The sequence below is a fragment of the Medicago sativa genome, chromosome 3 (genome assembly GCF_051527215.1).
Source record: "Medicago sativa cultivar Bolivia chromosome 3, Bolivia_mono, whole genome shotgun sequence".
NCBI lineage: Eukaryota > Viridiplantae > Streptophyta > Magnoliopsida > Fabales > Fabaceae > Medicago > Medicago sativa.
Window position 1 is genome coordinate 14,719,008 of NC_140751.1, and position 25,786 is coordinate 14,744,793.

General features: G+C 31.9%; 3 protein-coding genes and 1 pseudogene across 29 annotated transcripts in view; all 4 read right to left on the reverse strand.

Moving 5' to 3' along the window:
- Nucleotides 1-476: 476 nt before the first annotated feature.
- On the reverse strand, nt 477-24,671 carry LOC146935994 (putative disease resistance RPP13-like protein 1). 9 transcript variants are annotated; one of them, XM_085751006.1, is made up of 11 exons: nt 24,544-24,671; nt 24,374-24,433; nt 11,725-11,784; nt 4,024-7,563; nt 3,836-3,929; nt 2,196-2,280; nt 1,969-2,101; nt 1,742-1,868; nt 1,263-1,540; nt 1,057-1,111; nt 477-944 (listed from the first exon to the last, which is right to left on the reverse strand). In XM_085751006.1, exon 4 carries the CDS (start codon nt 7,549-7,551, stop codon nt 4,069-4,071), a length of 3,483 nt encoding a protein of 1,160 aa, XP_085607132.1. In that variant the 5' UTR covers nt 7,552-7,563; nt 11,725-11,784; nt 24,374-24,433; nt 24,544-24,671; the 3' UTR covers nt 477-944; nt 1,057-1,111; nt 1,263-1,540; nt 1,742-1,868; nt 1,969-2,101; nt 2,196-2,280; nt 3,836-3,929; nt 4,024-4,068. The 9 variants fall into 9 exon arrangements, with proteins under 9 accessions (XP_085607132.1, XP_085607131.1, XP_085607135.1 ...); XM_085751005.1 differs by lacking the exon at nt 24,374-24,433; XM_085751009.1 differs by lacking the exon at nt 24,374-24,433 and having other exon boundaries at nt 4,024-7,585.
- LOC146935993 (putative disease resistance RPP13-like protein 1) overlaps nt 477-25,786 on the reverse strand; it is a 60,397-nt gene continuing 35,087 nt past the window's right edge. Inside the window, exons 6-12 of one of the 6 annotated variants that reach the window (XM_085751001.1) lie at nt 2,196-2,280; nt 1,969-2,101; nt 1,742-1,868; nt 1,520-1,540; nt 1,263-1,406; nt 1,057-1,111; nt 477-944 (exon numbers count right to left, since the gene is read on the reverse strand). The gene's annotated coding sequence lies outside the window, so the exon portion shown is untranslated. Of the gene's footprint in view, nt 945-1,056; nt 1,112-1,262; nt 1,615-1,741; nt 1,869-1,968; nt 2,102-2,195; nt 2,281-25,786 lie in introns of all 6 variants that reach the window. The other 5 variants (XM_085751002.1, XM_085751000.1, XM_085750995.1 and 2 more) reach the window with 5 other exon arrangements.
- Nucleotides 477-25,786, reverse strand: part of LOC146935995 (putative disease resistance RPP13-like protein 1) — a 60,397-nt gene continuing 35,087 nt past the window's right edge. For 2 of the 14 annotated variants that reach the window (XM_085751024.1, XM_085751026.1), the window contains 9 exons: nt 24,374-24,433; nt 18,316-21,861; nt 18,102-18,197; nt 2,196-2,280; nt 1,969-2,101; nt 1,742-1,868; nt 1,263-1,540; nt 1,057-1,111; nt 477-944 (listed from right to left, as the gene is read on the reverse strand). In XM_085751024.1, coding sequence (XP_085607150.1) covers nt 18,367-20,007 — 1,641 coding nt within the window. In that variant the 5' untranslated portion in view covers nt 20,008-21,861; nt 24,374-24,433 and the 3' untranslated portion in view covers nt 477-944; nt 1,057-1,111; nt 1,263-1,540; ... (3 more) ...; nt 18,102-18,197; nt 18,316-18,366. Of the gene's footprint in view, nt 945-1,056; nt 1,112-1,262; nt 1,541-1,741; nt 1,869-1,968; nt 2,102-2,195; nt 2,281-15,189; nt 15,609-15,721; nt 15,785-15,935; nt 16,152-16,678; nt 16,794-16,877; nt 17,116-18,101; nt 18,198-18,315; nt 21,862-24,373; nt 24,434-24,543; nt 24,672-25,786 lie in introns of those variants that run through there. The other 12 variants (XM_085751014.1, XM_085751013.1, XM_085751015.1 and 9 more) reach the window with 12 other exon arrangements.
- Nucleotides 20,075-21,826, reverse strand: LOC146935996 (putative disease resistance RPP13-like protein 1 pseudogene; annotated as a pseudogene).

The window sequence follows — 25,786 nt, forward strand, 5'->3', positions numbered from 1 at the left end:
AAGAAAAATGCTCTGATTACCAATTTGTTGGTTATTTGATGAAATATAGTGGTTATAACAAGAATGAACAGAGAGAAAATATGAATGCAAAAGGCTTATATTTTATTTAGCAGGAAATACTGTCTACTTATACAGCCATAAGGAAAGCAGAAAGGCAGAAACGTAGGCTACTAATTAACATAACTGATGCCTAAATAAAAGGAAATCAAATCAGCCAGTTAATCTTTATTGCCTAGAATTTAGGAGAATTAAAAACTGACTGTGCTGCTTCATGGGTCATTCATTAAACAATCACTCTCTGTCAATTGCTTTAAATGAAGTTGATGGTCGGATTTCACGATTAATGCAACGTGCTTGTCACGTGTTGTCACAAATCTTAATTCCTAAAGATCTATGGTTTGAAACAAAATTTATTACTTGATTTCTAATGTTGATGAAATACTTATCTATAAAATTATGATTGAATTGAGAAACAATAAGATGAAAATATATCTAAGTATAACTATATTATCAATTATGCGAGAAAGCTATTACGTTCCATTTCCCGCACCTTTTAATATGTTTTTTGGTAAGATTACACTAGAACGGAACACAATGCAAATACACTCGCTCAAAGCTAAGCCAGGGCATCTCAAAGGCATATTGACCAAAACAGAGAGCTCCAGGATGAAAGCAGAAAGATTGATGGATTGTTAACACTTTGTCTTGCTGCTCCTAGTTTCCTCGATCCATGATTATTAGGCATATTCCATCATAAGACCCCATTACATTGCCCGTTTAAAGGTTTTCCAACAAAACCGGGAAGCCAAAATTCAGCTGCAAATTTAAACTTTGAACGGTCTTCTTAACATGTTAATCTTGTATCAGCATGGTACCAAAGTAACCAAATTGAGAAAGACTTCTCATGGGAAAAAAATTATCTACAACCTCGAATATTCAGGGCACTGCGCAGAATAAGAAGTATGTTAGAAAGGATACGGGTCGTTGGTTCATCATATATATAATCTTACAAAACAATAATTATGTGTATACATATAGTAATCTTTGCACAATTACCTGAACAGTCTAATTAGGCTTCAAGGTTTTCAACAAAGATTGAATATTCGGAAACCTACAATATAGAATGAATTCTAAGTACACAAATCAAATTATGATAAGTAGGGACTACCCTTTTTATTGACCAAATTACAAAGTGATCATTTTGAAAATATATTTGAAGTCTTAATTGCAGAGTAGGTCATTAGAAATAGAATGGTTCTCACTTTCACCATATCAGTGGTTGATGAAGCTCAGATGGGATTTGAGCTCCCAGAATGCCAAAGAGAGCTCAAGTCCAATAAGTCTTCTTCTTCTTCTCCTGCCAACTGATAGACTCTGCTCAGATTTCTTCTCTTGATAGCCAGGATCTGCAAAGAGAGTCAAACATTTTCCTGGTGTCTATAAATCTCTCAATTCCTCAAAAACATCTTTGTGAAGACATATCATGACATGAGAAGCTGAATGGTTAGGAAGCTCTAACCAGCAGGGGCCATCTTTCAATCTGCAAAAAGCAATGCACATGGGTCACAGAACTTTCACAGAGTGGCTCGAGAGAGATATGACCGATACATATATCTGATAAATGGTACGCGAAAACAACAACCAAAACTAGTGGTGAATACACTGAACAGGAATCAAGTCTAAATGGATGTAATTGAATAGAGAGAATTAAGTGTGGCCGAAGAATGTTGTGAGCACTTACCATTGGTATAAAGCTGTGAGCATGTCTAATACAAATGACGTCTTTCAATGTGCAAGATCATCTCCCAGGCTTCCTTCAGAACTTGATATAAAGCTATCTCAATGGTTTTGATAATTATACCATCCTGCTGCATTTTTCAAAGTAAAATGTATTTCATATTCAAATGAGCACATGTTAAAAAGCTTTTAAAACAACTTTATTTGAAAGAAACCTTTATAAGTCGCAACCTTCTAATGCTCAACAACAGGATTTAGAATGTGAGATGAAATCACCAAATGCTCTTTCAATAAATTTGTGTGAAGACATTTTTGTTACAAGCATATCACTTGTAAACTTGGTAAGCGTGTCGTTTTCTGTTTCCTGTAAAAAAAAAAAGTTTGTTAGTATTTTCTGGTTGATTTAAAAATTTATACTAATTTTTAGTATTTTCTGTTGCTAGTTTAATGTCTCCTACCTTTGTGCATAAATCTCTCAATTCCTCAAAAATATTATTGTTTTCATAAGACATCATCACATTCTTTTCTCAAGGCCCGTGTTTTCTGCACAGACACACAAAATAAAAAACAGATAAAGGGTCCTACAATGTGATTTAGATTGTCACTATTCAAAAAAGTACAAAAATAAAGATTCAGATATTCACCAATAGTCAAGTATCCATATGTAGGACCCATAACTTAGTCTTCCTAGCACTATGTGGCGATGGGATTAACATATATAAATTCATTAATCTCCACATAAGGGATGCGACTAGTTGTAAAGGGTTAATACATTTTTACCCCCCTGTAATATAGGTGAGTTCCGGTTTTCCCCCCTGTAAAAAAGATTCTTTCGATTCCAACCCTGAAATATGAAGATTCCGTCGAAAACACCCCTGGTCAAATCTGGCACACGCCAGGTGCTGATGTGGCGCGCCACGTCACCTTTTTTGATGACGTGGCACGCTGACTGTATAATTATTTTTATTTTTTATTTTTTAATAGGGACACGTGGCATTTCCTATTTTTTAATAAAAAAAATATTTTTTTAATAAAAAAAATATTTTTTTAATAATTAAAAAAATATTTTTTTTTAAGTTTTTTTTAAAATTTTTTTTTAAAAAAATAAAAAAAACGAAAAAAATTCTTAACAAATAAAAAAAATGAAAAAAAATTCTGGAAAAAAATAAAAAAATACCGAAAATTTTTTAAAAAAATTGGAAAAATTAATAAAAATGTAAACAAAAATCTTGAAAATTTTAAAAATAAAAAGTAAAATCTGGAAAAATTAAAAAAATGATAGCATTATGGAAAAAATTAATAAATTTTGAAAAATTCATATTTCCAGATTTTTTCAATACCGGAAAAATGACAAAAAAATCATATTTTTTTCGGAAAGTACTTGTCATTCAACCGTATAACATGATTTATATACCGGTGTCAATCAATATACATTGTATCCTGTTATTCGGACATGGTTTTTATAAATATGAATAATCTTCAAATTTTTGAAAATGACCAATCTTGAAATTTTTGAAAAAAGATTAATCATATTTACAAAAACTAAATTTTCAAAAAAAAAAGATAAAAAAAAAATATGGTATTTGAGTCAAACATAATTCATATTTTTTTCGAAAAACATACAAACTGCTCAAAACATTTTTTATGTTAGTGTCTACTAGTTTCAATGGTATTTGAGTCAAACATAATTTATATTTGTTTTACTATTTGAACTTCTACTATTTAAATATTTTTTTCGAAAATTCATATTTTTTTGAAAATTCATATTTTTCTGAAATTAGAGAATCTATAAATTTTATGGCATGCAAAATATGAAATTAGAGAACCTATATTAGCATATGACATGAATATATCATATCTAAATGAGAAAATTGTCAACAAAGTGGTTAATGAGCTCCTCATAAGGACTAATGGTTCGGAAAGATGAGAAAAACTGTTTGAAGCAAAAATCACAAATTTGAATATGGTAGTGGAGAATGTGATTAACCAGAATAGGGGAAACACATTCGTACAAAGTCCGTCAATTACTAGTTTCAATCACAACAATAAAAAAATTAAAAATAACCAATTAAAAGAAAAATATAATATGGTAATTTACTTGAAGAGGAAGAAGATGTGCTGGAAACTCCATTGATGTAAAAGCTATACATTTATATCTGAGTAGAAATTGAATCACCACGCTCCAATTTAGCCTGGGAATAAAAAGTTGAAGTCAGAAAATAAGAATATAAAATTAAGAAAATAAATTCTAGATGCAATTGTTTGGTTAAGTATATATGTTCGTACCTTCCAAACCAAAAAGGTTTGACCAAAAGTGGGACCCATAACATCTCATTCCTTAATCTCCACATAAAGGATGTGACTAATTGTATGCCAACGCTCTCCTCCCTCCTTTTCATACTTCTCCTTAATTATTGGACAATTAATAATCAACAATTCAGAAAGGGAGTTGGGTAGAGCCTCCTTCTCTGGCAAGCGCTCAAGACTAGGGCAGTTTTCAATAGATAGAATTCTGAGGGATTTGAGGTGGAGAAAACCCTTGTTGTTCATTTTTCTTAGCTTTGAACAATTTCTCAATGTAAGATACTCAAGAGTTGGTGGCAGCAGATTCTCCTCTGGGAAGGACTCCACGTTTTCAAACTCACCACTAACACTGAATGAATTCAAGGAATTGAGTTGGAACAAACCCCACTCCTCTCTTGAACCAATCAGTTTTGGGCAATTTAATATTCCAAGGGTGGTCAAGTTGGAAGGCAAACCACCCATTGGAAACGATTCCAGCTCTGGACAATCGGTCAATTTGAGATAATGAAGTTTGGTGAACAAGTGTAGTGAAAAAGGCAACGAGGATGAGTGCCATCCTTTTATTGAAAGATGACAAAGAGAATTATAGCAACGTAAATCCAAAGAAGGACATTTTACAGAGCCACTCCAATCCAACTCCAACGCTTCAAGAAAGGGAAAATTGATTAAATTTTGGTCCACAGAGAACTCAGTGTACCGATTTTGCCGAAGGAGTAACTTTTTCAGGCTCGTCGGCAATTCATTTACCAAAATTCTATCACAACTCTGTATATCTAACTCTATCATATTATCATACTTGGGAATTGATGCTTCCATCTTGCTGCAATCACTAATCTTCAGTTTTTGTAAAGAAGGAAGGTGTTGTGGCAGCATTGCCCTTTTCAAATTGGGACAGTTTATTATATAAAGCTCTTTAAGTAAAGGAAACCCTTCAAGACACAACCACTCCTCCCAATTGTTCATCTTCTCAAATTCCAAAACATTAAGGGACAAGAAAGGAACATTTGTTAAATTGTTACCATAAATCTCTTCACCAATGATCTTTATTCCATCACAGTCTGAAATAGAAAGCTTCTGGAGAAAGGGGAGCGTCCCAAGTGGTGGCAACAAAGAACATAATCCACAACCCTTTAGTTCAAGAGATACTAAGTTGGGTAAATGACAACCCCTTAGCCAATTTGGAAAGCTATTACCTTTGTATTGTGAGACGGTAAGCCTCTTCAAGTTGCTATTTGGTTGAAGAGCCTCCAAGACAGATACATTGCATTCAATTGTTGAGACATCCATTTCTTTTCTTCCGCCATCAAACTTCATATGTAATTCTTCTAAATGCTTCTTATCTTTTAACTTGGCCGTCACAGCATCTGCAGGATCAATCACATTACCCAACCCTTCAATATGAATTGTTCCATGAAGATGGTTTAGTTTTGCCAACTCTTTAAGATCAGATCCATTCTGCTCTTCCACAATAAAATATGACAGGGTTTGAAGATTGTTTTGTTTTCCCATATGCTTTGGCATCTTCTTTATTCTTCTAGTGCCACTATAATCACTTGGGAGTTCAAGATGACGTAAATTGATGAGTTTGGAAAAATTTGAAGGGAGCTCTGTCAACTTACTACAGCCTTCCAACAAGAGTGTTTGCAAATTATACAACATACAAATGCTATCAGGTAAGCTTGTAATCTCAGTGTATGAAAGGTCTAGATAACGCAAAAGTTTTAAATTGCTTATCTCATCCACTAGCTCTGAGAGACCACACCATCTAAATGATAACATCCTCAAACATTTTAGTCTTGAAAACAGATCATGTTGCACACTGTTGCTTATCGACACACTCTTATAGTCTTTTAGTATCAGACTTCGTAGTCCCTTCAGCTCACATATTGGCTCTAGTAATTTATCAACAAAATTTGATTGAAGAGAGAACCGAATATGACGCGTCCTTTCAAGGCTACCTTCCACCATAGCACCCTTTATTTGCTTACAAAATTCTCCTGACACTGATTTGGATAAATCATTGACAAGATCATGCATGAAATAGGTCTTCCAACGTGATATTTGGAAAAATGAAATTGACTCAAGATCACTGAAAATTTCATTACCTAACTCTTCTTCTCTTTTGTCTCTTCCGCAACACTTCAACAAACCTTCTGCCATCCAAAGCCTGATCAATCCATCTTTTTTAAATTCATAACCCTTGGGAAAAATGGAACAATAGGCAAAACAACGCTTCCGATTGGAAGGGAGATTGTGGTAACTCAATCTCAGCACTGGGTTAATTTTGTTGTCCCCGTCTAATAATTGCCACATATCAGTCTCCAATATCTCAGACCATTCATGTTGAGAAAATTTTCTTCGCAATAGTTGCCCCAATGTTTTTACAGCTAAAGGCAGCCCTCCACACTTGTCCACGATTTTCCTGCCAATTGATTCAAGATCTTGATGTTCACACACATTCTTGCCATGAAAAGCATGTTTCACAAATAAACTCCAACAATCGTTTTTCTCCAATTGCTTTAAATCAAATAACTTGGTGGAGTTCAGGACATGATGTGCTACGTTATTTTCACGTGTTGTCACGATAATCTTACTTCCAGAAGATCCGTGGTTAAGCGGACGTAGTAACTTCTCCCAACATTCTGCATCCCCATTCCAGATATCATCTAAAACAAGCAAGTACTTCTTTCCCATTAGCTTGTCTTGGAGTTGTAGTTGGAGTAGATTCCAGTCTTCACCATCTGCTTGAAATTTAAATGAGTTGAGAATTGCTTTGGTGAGTCCAACAACATCGAAAGATTCTGAAACATAGACCCATGCTTTAAGTTCAAAATGCTCCTTTATAATGTTGTCGTTGTACACAAGCTGAGCAAGGGTGGTTTTCCCCATCCCTCCTAAACCGACTATGCTGATTATTGGAACTTGGTTGCCACTGTCGTTGCCTGCAAGTAACAACTTGATTATCTTGTCCTTATCATCATCTCTACCATACATGCTTGACTCATCCACGAGAGTTGTAGATGACATTCTTTTAGAAGGTTTCCAGCTGACTAAACCTTCATTACTAGCATAAGGACCTTCTCCCAATCCCAACTCTTTCTTTTGCTTTGCAAGAAGTTCTAGTTTGTCCAGTTGTTCATTGAGCCTAGATTCAAATGGATTTCCAGTTAAAGCTGAAACCAAACCCAATAAATTGGTGGTAAGTGGTTCAGATTCAGCTTTCAGCTTATTTATCATTGCATCAGTAGAAATCTCATCCAATAGTTGGTCTGCCTCATAAATAACATGTTTAAGTTCATCAAGCCACTTCTTCACAAGTGGGATTTGGTACTGCTTTATCTCTGCTTCGTCTAGTACTAGGTTGATAGAATCAAGTGCAGTATGAAGTTCTTTCACAAGTTCATCAACATTGTTACTACTGAAATAGTTTCTGATATCAACGGAAGCCAACTTCTCAAAACTCACTTGAAAGGAAGACTGAAGAAATGCCCCAGCTACCAATTCTGCCATGATATATTGAGCCTGAAACAAGAATGTGTTCTTTCTGTCAAGGAAAATTAAATGAAACAAGAATTATATACATGCATAATAATAAATGAATATCTCTCGTTTTGATTTATCATACAACGAAACAAGAGTCATACAATATGCTTCTAATTATGATTAACTTAACAATGGGTGATTTATGTAAAAAAAAAAAATAAACAAAAAACAATGGTTATTTTCAGTTTAAAATAAAAAAAGGCTTAAATGCATTTTTAGTCCCTTTATTTTAAAAAAGAATGAAGTTTTGATCTCCCTATTTTAAAAATTGAGTTTTGGTCCCCTTATTTAACATTTTCAGAATTTTGGCCTTACATCCCATTTTTTTTCATTTTTTTATGATGTGGGTTATTCATTTATGAAATAATAACACTTATTAGACCATACTGATTATCTATGTCAACAAAATTATGTCTAACAATCATTGTCATGTCCGAACTTAATAGATAAAATCATAAAAAAAAACATAAAATGACCAATAACAAGATGAGGGACCAAAATTCCCAAAAAAAGTAAAATAGGGGTAAAAAAAATAATTTTTAAAATATCGACACCAAAACTTCAAATTTCTTTTTTTGAGAATCGGACCACAAAAAGGATGTTTAAGCCATTATGTATTGTCGCTACCAACCGAACTAAACTCACGAGAACATAAATTTTCTCAGTTACAAACGGGAGAATTTTTGTTTTAATTGCATTAATAAGTAGGTATGATTATATTTAGGGATAATTACACCCACCTCCCCTAAGGTTCATTAAAATGACACTAACATCCCCTCTAATTTTAAAACATACAATAACCTCCCTTAAGTTCTCATCATATAGACTAACACCTCCCTTCCATGTTAACACCGTTAATTTTTCGTTAACATTTGTTTTTTCTTATTTTTCACGGTTAATTTTATGAACTGGTATTTCTTCGATTGATTCTCGAAATGATTCTTAGAGCACCGCTCCATGTTTCACACGAGCATCAATATTCAATATTGCCTTGATGCTCTAATTCCAAGCCTCCCGTAGTTCTTCTGAAGTGGTACAGGTAATGCAAAGTAGAAACATTTATAATCACACTATAAGGAATTGAATTGAAATTAAAGTAGAAAATTTCAATTTGGGGGAGTAAATAATAAGGAGATAAAGAAAATGGGAAGGGTTGTCGTAGATAGAATTGAAATTAAGGAAGAAAATATTGCAATTTGGGAGAATAGTTTGATGATAATGTAGGGATGCATCATATGAAGCTTTATGCTGGTTTGAAGGTGAGTCTGATGGTGCAAAAAAAGAATAAACAAAGAATTAACTGGGAGCCATTGGTTGTATGTTGTAATTTCATAGAGTTTGTACTTGTTATTGGTTTCATAGACATAAGTTTGACACCGTTAGAAAGAAGGGAGGCAAGTGAGTTTAGAAAACTAGAGGGGGTATTTATGTCGTATAAGTAAACCTCAGAGGAGGTCCGTGCAATTTACCCTTATATTTACTTACCTCAATGATATATTTTCAGTTACTGAATAAATTTATTTGTTAAAAATTAGTAGAAATATGAAAGTCAAAAGATTATCATGTGGTTCATTAATTTATTTCGGCTTAAATGTTTAATTAGTCCCTTAACTTGATTTCAAGTATCGGTTTGGTCTCATAAGCATTAGTTTGGTCCTTAAACTTAACCTTTATTTGATTTGAATTAACAGAAGGGATCAAACTGATACTTTAAATAAAGTTAAGGGACCTAAACGAACTTTTTATTACTTATGAGACCAAACCGATACTTGAAATCAAGTTAAGGGACCAACTGAGCATTTAAGCCATTTATTTCATCTTAATTTGACACTTCCTATCTCTATAACAACAAAATAAAGAATTTTCTTTAAAAAAATAAAAAATAAAACAACATAAAGAATTTTGTTACCAATGAGTCTTTACAAATGACTTAATATAAAATCAGTAATAGACAAATTTGACTGCTTGAAGTTTCGTGGAACTCAACCTTTTTAAATAATTGTTGTCATTTTTTATTTTCTTGGTATTATTTCAATTTATATTTATATAAGTAAAATAATCCTTAAATTTAAAAATGTAAGACTTTTATTTTTGAAGAAAAAGATGTAAGACCATCTACAACAGAGCGCCCCAAATTGAGTGATTAAATGGGTCATCTGGGTCCATATCAATCTATCATTAATTTTACAGTAATACGCATCAATTTTCTCCAACTCAACACCTCAAAAGAAATTATTAAATAGGCCCCACAAATAATTCAATATCATTATATTTCAACAAAAATTATTTAATTTATTAAGATTTATTAAATAGGACCCGCGAAAAATGAAGAGAGAGAGAGAGAGGGTGCTTCTATAGCCACCCTTCTTCATAGGCACCCATATATTTTACTTCACAATGGGTTGTCTATTTAATTTGGTACTAAATAGGTATACAGCAACCATTGTGGTTGGTCTAATATAGACTTTTAAGAGGTTACACTAGAACAGGAAAAATAATCCTTAAATTTTTTTATATGTCAATTTTAGATTTTATAAAGGCTAGCTCATCTCATACGTCAGACCACTATCTGCATCACAATTAAAGAGAACTTCAAAACTAAATAACCATTTTTCTTTCCAAAAAAAAAAAAAACAACTAAGTAACCATTTTAGATTGGATTGAAATTTTAATAAGTTAAGATAACTTATATTTTATTATATTGATAAGAAAAAACGAATTCAAAAAAACAATTGATGAATTAAACCAAAATATATATATAAAAAATAAAACACAATAAAAACAGATAGTTCGCTGGGCAATTTTTTTTTTTTTTTTTTTGAAGGGACGCTGGCCAATTTTTGAAGGATGCTTTTCTGCAAATGAGTTTTTTTTTAAGAAACAAATGAGTTTTTCTAGACAAAAAAGGAACAAATGAGTTGAAAGTTAACATTTTACCGACACCTAATATTTAAATTGTTAAAAATTTCTAACGTTTGTTATTTAAAAAGATGTCTTGTTAATGAGTGTCATGACTCGTGATGATTCACTCTTTAAGTATTTATAGTTAATTGTCTAGTTTTCTAGTGAGAGAAACTCCTACTTCTTTCTAAACTTTCTTTCTTCTTCGTTCATTGAGGAGGGTGGTTTTAGGTCATTTTTTGACCTAGAATCACCCCTCTACATCTTTCCCCCTTGTTTTTTCCATCTAAATAAGTGGTTTTCACATATAACAAGTTTTTCCTTTTGTGTTTTTGTGATTTCGTCGTCTATGTGCGCCGTTGTTTTGTTCGTCGCCTTGTGTGGCGTTTGATTTCGCGTCTTTTTGCGGTGTTCATTTAGTTCCTATTGAAAGATCGATATCAGTCAATTACAAATTCAACCAATGATTTGGGCGTCAACGTTGCAGATCCGAAAGCATGTGTATTTCGGTGAATTAGGTTTTATCATTTTATTTGTAGACATTTTGCCGTTTTATGCTATTAACTTAGGTGTTGTGAGTTTGTTCGCAGATTCACCCTTTACGTTTTTAGCGATGTTTGTATCTGATGTACTCTATCGATTTGAATGAATGAATATCGTTTTGCTTTTGTGAAAAAAAAAGTATTTATAGTTAATTCCTAAAAAAAACAAAAATTATAGTTAAGAAATTATTTATTGAAAAAGATTGATGCTAAAATTTATGATGATTCGAATGCATAAGTTTTCATTAAAACTTACTATCTAATGTCTTTAAGGAATGCCTTTAAAACATTCGTTAACATTTAAGTTTGTCCCATGTATGACTTTTATAATAAATTATAATTAATATATTAAAACATTCTGTTTAATTTTTATTTAGAAGAAAAAAATATAAATTAATTGATTAATGATAAACGGTTTACTCGTATGAATTATAAGTTTTCAGCTACACTTAGTGACTGATCTGCAGGTACACGTAATGTTAATAAGATAGTATATTTTTTGTTATAATACACATAATATTAATAAGATAGTATAATTGAAAAATAATAATGAATTAACATCCTCTCCTCAAAAAAATTAATTAACATGACATAAAAAACTGAAAGTAACACAGTTTGGTATAAGATTGTCACTTGTTTTGGAATGGATCCCGTAACATAATTTAAAAGATTAACTTGAGTTAAAACAACAGATTACCTGAAAGTGTGAGAACAAACAAACTAAGATCTTTGTCAAAAAATAACACCAAACTGAGATCTGCAAGTGAAGAGAGATTGAGTTGAGAGTGTGCATAAAAATTAGAGAGATTTAGAAGCAATATAAAATATGTCAAATATAAAATATATATGTTGAAAGGAGAAATTACTTGAAAGTGTGTGTGGAACAAACAAAGTGAAGAACTTGAAATATAAAATATATGAGAAGGGATCCATTGACTCCAAGAGTAAGTATAAAGAGTTACTCCAAATCCTAACCATTGATTTTAATATTAATTAATTGTTGTGATCAATTGCTATTAATTCTTAATGTGGACATTTTACACTCCCTTCTCTAGAACAAATCCTTGAGATACACCACTGAAACTAAACAACGTATATCCAATTTCGTTGTCTTTACCATTCTCTGATCAAGAATGATATTTTTTTTATTCCTAATCAAAACTCATAATGCAAGAAAGAAATTGGATAAAAATCATAAAAGTAAAAAAAAAAAAAAAACCATAAAGAATCACCGAATCACAACCCTAATTTCCTAAATTCTTATAAAACCATTGCTTCGAGGTTGAGTATTTTTTAGGTTGGTGGCTGTCAATACAACACTATTCACACTATTAAGTACCTTTATTGTTGATATTAAGACAATGAATCAAAAATCCTTCGGCAGGAATAAGGTGTTTATATTAAGATTCTTGTATCACTGGTGCCTTTTTTTTTTTTTTTTGTTTACAATTGGTACCGTTTAGGAAGAAGGAGTATATAAACCTAATAATGAGGATTAATAGCAATTGATCATAACCATTAATTAATATTAAAATCAATGGTTAGGATTTGGAGTAACTCTTTATACTTACTCTTGGAGTCAATGGATCCCTTCTCAAAATATATATGTTGGAAGGGGAAATTACTTGAAAAATATTTTTACACATGCATCCAATTAAATTACATTAAGTCTCCTCTTTCATAGATTAGTTCCTAAAAAATCTCCACAATATCTAACTTGCAAGTGAAAATAGCTCTAACTACATACAAGTCTTTTGTTTAGAACTATATAAAAAGATAAATAAATTCCCATACTAAAGTATAAATTAAGATTTACTACTAAAGTAGAAATTAAGAAACATTAGAAAAGGTGAGAATAGCCTGAAATTGAAAATTGTTACCATATGAAATGAAGCAGAGGAAACAAATACGAAAATTTTCCATATGAGAGAGATAGAGAGGGAATTTACCTTGAACTTGTTTCAATTAATAGAGAATGTAGAGAGTAAGTGAATGAATGAAGAAAGGTTGCAAAAGAGAAGCACTTTTTAGTATCAAATCCAACCCAACTCTGTCTCGTCAACGCAACAAAATTCCAACACCTACCATGATGTTTTTTTATTCAATTTTTTTATTGTTAATCATCTACCACTTGCACTTTGTTCACATGTATCTAGGCTTATGTCACATAACTTTGATAAAAAAATTACGTATACGTTAAATGAACATAGTCCTTTATTATATTATAAAGAAAAAATGAACATATTCTTTAAACATGAATTGACAAATATATTTTTAAAATTGTAAAGTGTTAGGTGATAGTTTTTTTTTGTTTTGGTGTACAATGGAGGTATTGAGGTTTGAACCTAGGACCTCATGCTTCCCAAACCTCTATCAATTTTAGTTATTTAGTCCATTTGTGTTGTTAAAGATTATGATGGTGTGCTATATGTCAAATGCGGCCTTTCATGTGAAAGATGTCATATTCATATACAATAATAGATGAAAAGCAAAGGTTGGTCCAATAATCTTCAAAAATAAGTGAGGTTTAAAACAATATTTGATATATGTGACCTTTTTTGTCTAACATATGATGCTTTTTTTCTTTCTACCAAAAAAAAATATATGATGCTTTTTTTCTCATAACCTTTGGACCGGCTCTGAAGCAAAGATAAGGCAAATTCCATACTTCAGACATCAAAGCACATGAGTTTGTGTTCAAATAGGATAGAAGACGACATTTTTTATATTACATATAGATTCAATAAATATAGAAAGTTACTACATGTATAAATAAATGGTAACAGATGTAAACAACTTACAAGATATGATAAACTTATTATAACTAGCTTTTCCATGAACAGCAATAATAGATATTGCAAAGAAAATTGGAAGTAGTGATACTGCAATGAGACACCAAGTCTATAAAGTGGTTCTGAGACAAGCTCAATAACAATCTGAATACTATTGAATCTGAGCTGTTACAGCAGCACTAGAACAGGACTTGTAGCACGGACTATTCAGACTGAAACCGTATCTGAAGTACGACACATGTTGGTGTCTAATAACGATACACGTGGTTGGATTCAATCAATTTCATTTTCTCATGTTATTGATGGTGTCTATGTGCAAGTGTTAGTGTCGTGATGGTTCATGGCTTGATGGTAATAAAAGAAACAGGGAACTCGTAACACACAAGATAGAAAACACAAAAGTAACCACCCTAAATTAAAAATAATCATAAAAATATGAAATTTTGAAAATATTTCGCTAACGATGTTGGGTTTAATAATAGATTGATCTAATACAATCTTCAAATAAATCCAATTTTGTGATTGTACCATCAGTCCACGTAAACCCTCAATCTTACAAATGTTTCTAATACTTTTCTAGAATCTTTTGAATCAAGAGAGCACCAAATGTAGCATGTTCTTTGAGGGATAATCACCATCAATTAGAGGAAAAAAATTCTCCTTATTTTGCTAAATCATTGACAAGATCTTACACTACCATACTACAAGAATGTGAATTTAGTGATTGTTGGAAAAATGAAATGGACTCTAGATCATCGAAGAATTCATTACTCAAACTCTTCTTCACATATGACTCTTCTTGAACACTTCATCAAACCTTCTGTCATCCAAAGCCTGACAATTTCGTCTTTTTCAAACACATAACCCTTGGGAAACATGGAACAATGTGCAAAACAACGCTTCAGAGTGGAAGGAAGATTGTGATAACTCAATCTCAATAACGGGTTAATTTCATCATCACCATTCGATACATGCCACATATCAGTCTCCAATATGTTAAAGTCAAACCGTTCACCTTGTGAAAATTTTCTTTGCAAGAGATTACCTAATGTTTTCACGGGTAAAGGTAACTCTCCACACTTTTATACAACCTTCTTTCCAATTGATTTAAGATTTGGATATTCAAAATCATTCCTTCCACAAAAAGCATGATTCACAAATAACTCTAGCAATCACTCTCTGTCAATTGCTTTAAATGAAGTTGATGGTCGGATTTCACGATTAATGCAACGTGCTTGTCACGTGTTGTCGCAAATCTTAATTCCTAAAGGTTTATGGTTTGAAACAAAATTCATTACTTGATTTCTAATGTTGATGAAATACTTATCTGTAAAATTATGATTGAATTGAGAAACAATAAGATGAAAATATATCTAAGTATAACTATATTACCAATTATGCGAGAAAGCTATTACGTTCCATTTCCCGCACCTTTTTATATGTTTTTTGACAAGATTACACTAGAACGGAAAGCAATGCAAATACACTCACTCAAAGCTAAGCCAGAGCACCTCAAAACAGAGAGCTCCAGGTTGAAAGTTAACATTTGTCTTGCTGCTCCTAGTTTCCTCGATCCATGATCATTAGGCATATTCCATCATAACGCCCCATTACATTGCCTGTTTAAAGGTTTTCCAACAAAACCGGGAAGCCAAAATTCAGCTGCAAATTTAAACTTTGAACTGTCTTCTTAACATGTTAATCTTGTATCAGTATGGTACCAAAGCAACCAAATTGAGAAAGACTTCTCATGGGAAAAAATTATCTACAACCTCGAATATTCAGGGCACTGCAGAATAAGAAGTATGTTAGAAAGGATATGTTGGTTCATCATATATATATATATATAATCTTACAAAACAATAAAAAAGTGTATACATAAAGTAATATTTGCACAATTACCAGAACAGTCTTAATTTGGTTTTAAGGTATTCAGCAGAGGTTGAAATTTGAATATTCGGCAACCTACAATATAGAATGAATTCTAAGTACACAAACCAAATTATGATAAGTAGGGACTACCCTTTTTATTGACCAAAGTACAAAGTGAGCATTTTGAAAATATATTTGAAGTCTTAATTGCAGAGTAGGTCATTAGAAATAGAATGGTTCTCACTTTCACCATATCAGTGGTTGATGAAGCTCAGATGGGATTTGAACTCCCAGAATGCCAAAGAGAGCTCAAGTCCAATAAGCCTTCTTCTCTTGCCAACTGATAGACTCTTACAAAGAGAATCAAACATTTTCCTCAAAAACATCTTTGTGAAGACCTATCATGACATGAGAAGCTGAATGGTTAGGTAGCTCTAACCAGCAGGAGCCATCATTCAATCTGCAAAGAGCAATGCACATGGGTCAGAGAACTTTCACGGAGTGGCTCGAGAGAGATATGAACGATGCATATATCTGATCAATGGTATGCGAAAACACCAACCAAAACTAGTTGTGAATACAGAACAGGAATCAAATCTAAATGGATGTCATTGAATAGACAGAATTGACCAAAGAAATACCATGACCCAGCTAATCATATGGAAAATGATACTGAAACTAAATAAATGTACTAAAATATACTTTTACATCTGATATATAGGCTCGGTATGTTGACTTCTCATGTAGGTATCATTTGCATAGTCTTCCCAAAAATTTCATTTGTTCATCCTCAAATTTGGACACTAAAACAGCTGAAAGTGAACTGAAATTTATTTTTCACCATACATCAAATAATGAATGGATACCGAAACTTCTCTATCCCACTTAATTCTTACTCCCCTCTGTATGTTACATGCATTTTTCTAATTTCCTGTTTTCATCTACTCAATTAAGTGTGGCCGAAGAATGCTGTGAGCAAGTACTTACCATTGGTATAAAGCTCTGAGCATGTCTGATACAAATTATGCCTTTCAATGTGCAAGATCAACTCCCTGGCTTCCTTCAGTCCTTGATATAAAGTTGTCATAATTATGCCATCCAGCTGCATTTTTCAAAGTAAAATACATCTCATAATTCAAATTAGCATTATTTAAAAACTTCTAAAACAATTTTATTTGAAAGAAACCTTTATAAGTCGCAACCTTCAAAGTAAAATGTATTTCATGATTGTTTTCATAAGACAATAAAAAACAGATAATTAACGTTAAAGAGCCCAAAAAAGGGTCCTACAATGTGATTCAGATTGTCACTACTCTTCAAAAAAGTAAAAGAATAAAGATTCATATATTCACCAATAGTCAAAGTATCCATATGTTGGATCCATAACATATATAAATTCGTCAATCTCCACATAAGGGATGTGACTAATTGTAAAAAGAGACACAGTCAGAAGAATAACAAAGGGGAAATTTGCTTTTTATTATGAATAAGTGAACACAAAAGTATTCTATTTTAAAAAATAAATACATGTTATAATAGACAACAGTTACTAGTAATGAGTCAAGCATTATATTTTCTAATCTCAAATTTGTTATAAATACATGTTATAATGCTTGAAAACAAACCGTTGAAAATTTGTTGCAGACAACTTTGTAAAACAGTTTGGTGAAAAATGCTTCATTATAATGCTTGAATACAAATCGTAACCACATGGATATAATTCACATGCAGTAAGTGAAAAGGAATTAAGCAAATACATAGAATCCAAACCACCTTAGGAGCAAAGGAACAAAGTTTCATCATTCAACTTTTATTAGAAAATAACATATCAATCATGTTGTAATAAATACCAGCTTTGGCGAAAGAAATCAAAAACATGTCATTGTATCCAAATACATCTGATTAAGCAAGAGTTTCTTTAAACTGTAACCTGAAGCAAATCTTGTTGAAGCCATGAAATGTTGAAATGTGGTTATAGCAGCATGCTGTGAAGACCATTTTTGTATTAAAGTTTAAACTTATTAAACATAGTGTTCTGTTTTTTGTAAAAAAAAATAAATAAATAAAATGGCAGTTAGTATTCTTTGGTTTGCTTGAAAAATAAATAATTAATAGTATTTTCTGGATTCAAAACTGAAATTAGAGAATCTATAAATTCTATGTCATGCAAAATATGAAATTGGAGAATCTATAAATTCTATGGCATGCAAAATATGAAATTAGAGAATCTATAAATATGAATATATCATATCTAAATGAGAAAATTGTCAATCAAGTGGTTAATGAGCTTGCCATAAGGACTAATGGTTTGGAAAAATGAGAAAAACTGTTTCAATCACAACAATAAAAAAATTAAAAATAAACTAGTTAGCAAATGAGTTGTAGATTCTCCACATAGGCAGTAATTTACCTGAAGAGGAAGAATATGTGCTGGGAACTCCATTGATGTAAAAGCTATAAATATATATATCTGACTAGAAATTGAATCACCACACTCCAATTTAGCCTGGTAAAAAAATTGAAATCAGAAAATAAGAATATAAAAAAAGGGAAATAAAATTAAGAAGAATAACAAAGATATTTGATGCGATTGTTTGTATAAGAATAAGAATATATGTTCGCACCTTCATACAAACGTGGGACCCACAATTGGACTGTGCGGTGGGATTAACATCTCATTTCTGTTTAATGTCGTCAATTGACACACTCTGGATGTGACTAATTGTATGCCAACGCTCTCCTCCCTCCTTTTCATACTTCTCCTTTATTATTGGACAATTAATAATCAACAATTCAAAAAGGGAGTTGGGTAGATCCTCCTTCTCTGGCAAGCTCTCAAGACTTGGGCAGTTGGAAATAACTAGAGTTTTGAGAGATTTGAGGTGGAGAAAACCCTTGTTGTTCATTATTCTTAGCTTTGAACAATTAAACAAAGAAAGAGTGTGAAGAGTTGGTGGCAGCAGATTCTCCTCTGGGAACGACTCCACATTTTCAAACTCATCACCAACGTGGAACCCTTTCAAGGAATTGAGTTGGAACAAACCCCATTCCTCTCTTGAAGCAATCAGTTTTGGGCAATTGTATATTCCAAGGGAGATCAAGTTGGAAGGCAAACCACCCATTGGAAACGATTCCAGCTCTGGACAATCAATTAAATACAGAGATTGAAGTTTGGTGAACAAGTGTAGTGAAAAAGGCAAGGAGGAGGAGCCCCATCCATTTATTGAAAGTGTTTCAAGAGAATCATAGCAACACAAATCCAAAGAAGGACATTTCACACAGCCACTCCAATCCAACCCCAACCCTTCAAGAAAGGGAAAATTGATTAAATTTCGGTCCACGGAGAACTCGGTGTATTGATTATCACGAAGGAGTAACCTTTTCAAGCTGGTCGGCAATTCATTTACCAAAATTCTATCACATCCCTGTATATCTAACTCTATCATATTATCAGACTTGGGAATTGATGCCTCCATCTTGCTGCAATCACTAATCTTCAGTTTTTGTAAAGAAGGAAGGTGTTGTGGCAGCATTGCCCTTTTCAAATTGGGACAGTTTATTATATAAAGCTCTTTAAGCAAAGGAAACCCTTCAAGACACAACCACTCCTCCCAATTGTTCATCTTCTCAAATTCCAAAACATTAAGGGACAAGAAAGGAACATTTGTTAAATTGTTACCATAAATCTCTTCGCCAATGATCTTTATTCCATCACAGTCTGAAATAGAAAGCTTCTGGAGAAAGGGGAGCGTCCCAAGTGGTGGCAACAAAGAACATAATCCACAACCCTTTAGTTTAAGAGATACTAAGTTGGGTAAATGACAACCCCTTAGCCAATTTGGAAAGCTATTACCTTTGTATTGTTTGATGGTAAGCCTCTTCAAGTTGCTATTTGGTTGAAGAGACTCCAAGACAGATACATTGCATTCAATTGTTGAGCCATCCATTTCATTTCTTGTACCATTAAACATCAAATGTAATTCTTCTAAATGCTTCTTATCTTTTAAATTGGCAGTCGCAGCATCTGCAGGATCAATCACATTACCCAACCTTTCTATATGAATTGTTCCATGAAGATGGTTTAGTTTTGCCAACTCTTTAAGATCAGATCCATTCTGCTCTTCCACAATAAAATATGATAGGGTTTGAAGATTGGTTTGCTTTCCCATATGCTTTGGCATCTTCTTTATTCTAGTGCCTCTATAATCACTTGGGAGTTCAAGATGACGTAAATTGATGAGTTTGGAAAAATTTGATGGGAGCTCCGTCAATTCATCACAGCCTTCCAACAAGAGTGTTTGCAAATTATACAACATACAAATGCTATCAGGTAAGCTTCTAATCTTAGTGTATGAAAGGTCTAGATAACGCAAAAGTTTTAAATTACCATATAAATGATAACATCCTCAAACATTTTAGTCTTGAAAACAGATCATGTTGCACACTGTTGCTTATCGACACACTCTTGATGTTTATTAGTATCAGACTTCGTAGTCCCTTCAGCTCACATATTGGCTCTAGTAATTTATCAACAAAATTTGATTGAAGAGAGAACCAAATATGACGCGTCCTTTCAAGGCTACCTTCCACCATAGCACCCTCTATTTGCTTACAAAATTCTCCTGACACTGATTTGGATAAATCATTGACAAGATCATGCATGAAATAGGTCTTCCAGCGTGATATTTGGAAAAACGAAATTGACTCAAGATCACTGAAAATTTCATTACCTAACTCTTCTTCTCTTTTGTCTCTTCCGCAACACTTCAACAAACCTTCTGCCATCCAAAGCCTGATCAATCCATCTTTTTTAAATTCATAACCCTTGGGAAAAATGGAACAATAGGCAAAACAACGCTTCCGATTGGAAGGGAGATTGTGGTAACTCAATCTCAGCACTGGGTTAATTTTGTTGTCCCCATCTAATAATTGCCACATATCAGTCTCAAATATCTCAGACCATTCATGTTGAGAAAATTTTCTTCGCAATAGTTGCCCCAATGTTTTTACAGCTAAAGGCAGCCCTCCGCACTTGTCCACTATTTTCCTGCCAATTGATTCAAGATCTTGATGTTCACACACATTCTTGCCATGAAAAGCATGTTTCACAAATAAACTCCAACAATCGTTTTTCTTCAATTGCTTTAAATCAAATAATTCTGTGGAGTTCAGGACATGATGTGCTACGTTATTTTCACGTGTTGTCACGATAATCTTACTTCCAGAAGATCCGTGGTTAAGCGGACGTAGTAACTTCTCCCAACATTCTGCATCCCCATTCCATATATCATCTAAAACAAGCAAGCACTTCTTTCCCATTAGCTTGTCTTGGAGTTGTAGTTGGAGTAGATTCCAGTCTTCACCATCTGCTGGAAATTTAAATGAGTTGAGAATTGCTTTGGTGAGTCCAACAACATCGAAAGATTCTGAAACATAGACCCATGCTTTAAGTTCAAAATGCTCCTTTATAATGTTGTCGCTGTACACAAGTTGAGCAAGGGTGGTTTTCCCCATCCCTCCTAAACCGACTATGCTGATTATTGGAACCTGGTTGCCACTGTCGTTGCCTGCAAGTAACAACTTGATTATCTTGTCCTTATCATCATCTCTACCATACATGCTTGACTCATCCACGAGAGTTGTAGATGACATTCTTTTAGAAGGTTTCCAGCTGACTAAACCTTCATTACTAGCATAAGGACCTTCTCCCAATCCCAACTCTTTCTTTTGCTTTGCAAGAAGTTCTAGTTTGTCCAGTTGTTCATTGAGCCTAGATTCAAATGGATTTCCAGTTAAAGCTGAAACCAAACCCAATAAATTGGTGGTAAGTGGTTCAGATTCAGCTTTCAGCTTATTTATCATTTCATCAGTAGAAATCTCATCCAATACTTGGTCTGCCTCATAAACAACATGTTTAAGTTCATCAAGCCACTTCTTCACAAGTGGGATTTGGTACTGCTTTATCTCTGCTTCGTCCAGTACTAGGTTGATAGAATCAAGTGCAGTATGAAGTTCTTTCACAAGTTCATCAACATTGTTACTACTGAAATAGTTTCTGATATCAACGGAAGCCAACTTCCCAAAAATCACTTGAAAGGAAGACTGAAGAAATGCCCCAGCTACCAACTCTGCCATGATATATTGAGCCTGAAGCACAAGTCTTAAAGCCTCTACAAGTAAAATTAAATGAAACAAGAATTATATACATGCATAATAATAAATGAATATCTCTCATTTTTATTTATCATACAACGAAACAAGAGTCATACAATATGCTTCTAATTATGATTAACTTAACAATGGGTGATTTATGTAAAAAAAAATAAACAAAAAACAATGAGTATTTTTAGTTTCTTAGAAAAAGGCTTAAATGCATTTTTAGTCCCTTTATTTTAGAAAAGAATGAAGTTTTGGTCTCCCTATTTTAAAAATTGAGTTTTGGTCCCCTTATTTAACTTTTTTCAGAATTTTGGCCTTACATCCCATTTTTTGTTCATTTTTTTATGACGTGGGTTATTCATTTATGAAATAATAACACTTATTAGACCATACTGAATATCTATGTCAACAAAAATATGTCTAACAAGCATTATCATGTCATAAATGAATAAGTAAAATCATAAAAAACATAAAATGACCAAAAACGAGATGAGGGACCGAAATTCCCAAAAAAAGTAAAATAGGGGTAACAAATAAATTCATTTTTGTTTTAATTGCATTAATAAGTAGGTATGATTATATTTACTTACCTCAATGATATATTTTCAGTTACTGCAAATAAATTTATTTGTTAAAAGATTATCACGTGGTTCATTAATTTATTTCATCTTAATTTGACACTTCCTATCTCTGTAACAACAACATAAAGAATTTTCAGTTTATCAATTAGTTTTTACAAATGACTTAATATAAAAATCAGTAATAGACAAATTTGACTGCTTGAAGTTTCGTCAACTGAAGTACCACAAGTTTCTCTTCATGCAAGAACAGATATCACGATTAATGATTCTAGTACAAAAACATATTTGAAAACCGCACTTAAAAAGGAAATGTACTTAAATTTTGATGAAATTGAAACCAATAGTATTATAAACCAAAGGTAGATAGGTGGAATTGACATGAAGTACCTTTTTAAGTAATTATTGTCATTTTCCTTTCAAAAAAAAAAATAATAATTATTGTCATTTTTTATTTTCTTGATATTATTTCAATTTATATTTATATAAGTAAAATAATCGTTAAATTTTAAAATGTAAGACTTTTATTTTTGAAGAAAAAGATCTAATATAGACTTTTAAATAATCCTTAAAAAAAATTATATGTCAATTTTAGATTTTATAAAGGCTGGCTCATCTCAGACTTCAGACCACTATCTACATTATAATTAAAGAGAACTTCAAAACTAAGTAACCATTTTAGATTGGATTGAAATTTTATTAAGTTAAGATAACTTATATTTAATTGAATTGATATGAAAAAACGAATTCAAAAAAACAATTGATGAATTAAAGCAATATATATATATATATATATATATATATATATATATATATATAAAATAAAACACAATAATAAAAACAGATAGTTCGGTGGCCAATTTGCGAAGGATGCTTTTCTGCAAATGAGTTTTTTTTTAGATACAAATGAGTTTTTCTAGAAAAAAAAGGAACAAATGAGTTGAAAGTTAACATTTTACCGACACTTAATATTAAAATTATAAAAAATTTCTAACGTTTGTTATTTAAAAAGATGTCTTGTTAATGTGTGTCATGACTCATGATACACTCTTTAAGTATTTATAGTTAATTCCTAAAAAAAAATATTATAGTTAAGAAATTATTTATTGAAAAAGTTTAATACTAAAATTTATGATGAATCGAATGCATAAGTTTTCATTAAAACTTACTGTGTAAAGTCTTTAATGAATGTCTTTAACAGATTCGTTACTTCCTCCGTCCCGCAATAGATGACCAATTTGAAAATTTAAAATTTTGACCTAACTTACTTTGACCATATTTTTCTACTAATATACAAAGATAAATAATATCATATAAGATGTCGTTAGAGTCGTCTCGATTATGCATTGGCATGCGTAATAGAGTCAAAATATCAATTTTCATAATTTTTTCTAACATATTATTCAAGATATTTAAGCTCAAAATTTTGCATTGGGATGCGTAATAGGGTCAACTGTGTCATGTATTATGGGACGGAGGGAGTAATATTTATGTTTGTCCTATGTATGACTTTTATAATAAATTATAATTAATATATTAAAACATTCTGTTTAATTTTTATTTAGAAGAAAAAAAAATAAATTAATTGATTAATGATAAACGGTTGACTCGTATGAATTAGTACAGTATAAGTTTTCAGCTACACTTTTAAGTGACTGATCTGATCTGCAGATACACGTGATACACGTAATGTTAATAAGATAGTATATTTTTTGTTATAAAACACATAATATTAATAAGATAGTATAATTGAAAAATAATAATGAATTAACATCCTCCCCTCAAAAAATTTAATTAACATGACATAAAAAATTGAAAGTAACACAGTTTGGTATAAGCTTGTCACTTGTTTTTTTTTTTTTTTTTTTGAGGGAGCTTGTCACTTGTTTTGGAATGGATCCCGTAACATAATTTAAAAGATTAACTTGAGTTAACAAGATATTACCTGAAAGTGTGAGAACAAACAAACTAAGATCTTTGTCCAAAAATAACACCAAACTGAGATCTGCCAAGTGAAGAGAGATTGAGTTGAGAGTGTGCATAAAACTTAAAGAGATTTAGAAGCAATATAAAATATGTCAAATATAAAATATATATGTTGAAAGGAGAAATTACCTGAAAGTGTGTGTGGAACAAACAAAGTGAAGAACTTGATAATCTCCCAAAGAAAGACTTAGAGGAAGCACAACAAGATATCAATGATGAAGTTTCATATGGAAGAGAAAGTAAGATGTAGATAATGTACCTTTTTTATCAACTGATTGAACATATATGGCCACCTTCCCTCCACTTGCAAGGAAAAAACAAGGAGCCTTTTTCTTCTACGAGTTATTCATTTTTATTAGAGTTAATTAAGTTTTTGGTCCCTATAAATATCTGCAGTTTTGTTTTTAGTCCCTATAAAAATAAATCACACTTTTTAGTCCCTACAAAATTTTCCATTAGTGTTTTTAGTCCCTGTTAAATTAAAATTTGATTAATTATTATATCCTTTTTTTAGTATCCTTAGTCGGTATCTAAGACAGGGGCGATTGGTTTCATAGTCATGGGGTAGCATTGGCTACCGAAAAAAAGAAAAAAACTTTGATAATTGGTATAGGTTTATATGTAGCTACCCCATTAATATATTATTTGGCAACTTCAAACAATTTTGTTGGTTTAAAGAGAGATGATATTGCATAAATATTATGTAACAAAAAAAATATTGCATAAATATTGATAATGTATTTAGTTTAGTGTCAATTATGGATCAATTTAAGTTCATATAACTTCATAAAGCTCAACTTCTATAAATAACTATTGTTTAACTTTTTATTTTCATCGTTGTCGTTTCATTAAATATAAGTAAAAATTATTGTAAATTTATTTTTCTTGTTGATTAAGTTTAATATATTAGTTTTTAAAATATATTTTATTTCTTCTTTATATTTGGTCCCCTCGTAAAAATTGTGCGAGCTTCGCCGCTGATCTCAGAGCATCTCTTAACATTTCTCATATAATTGTCCTTTATAAATAAATATATTCAATATTGATTTATGATATTCCAACACAATTGGTTGTATTTTGTCAAAAAAACATAATTGATTGTAATAATAAAAAAAATTGGTACGTAGAAAAAGGAAAAAAAAAAGTTATTACGGACCCCATGACCAAGTAATTGCATGTGCCCCACACACACTATGGTGTATTGACTATTAACAACAGCGCGTAAGACTTTCCTTACATCCCATTGATTGCATTTTATGTCACATCTAAAGAAATGAGAAATTACCACTTAGTCTAAAAGAAATAATTGGAGCGATAGTTATTTTGGCCCCTTGATAATGTATAATGAGATATGAGTAATTACAATATTGAA

What these genes read in the sequence shown, in the direction of transcription:
- LOC146935994 (XM_085751005.1), bottom strand. Translation starts at nt 7,551, where the DNA reads ATGGCAGAATTGGTAGCTGGGGCATTTCTTCAGTCTTCCTTTCAAGTG.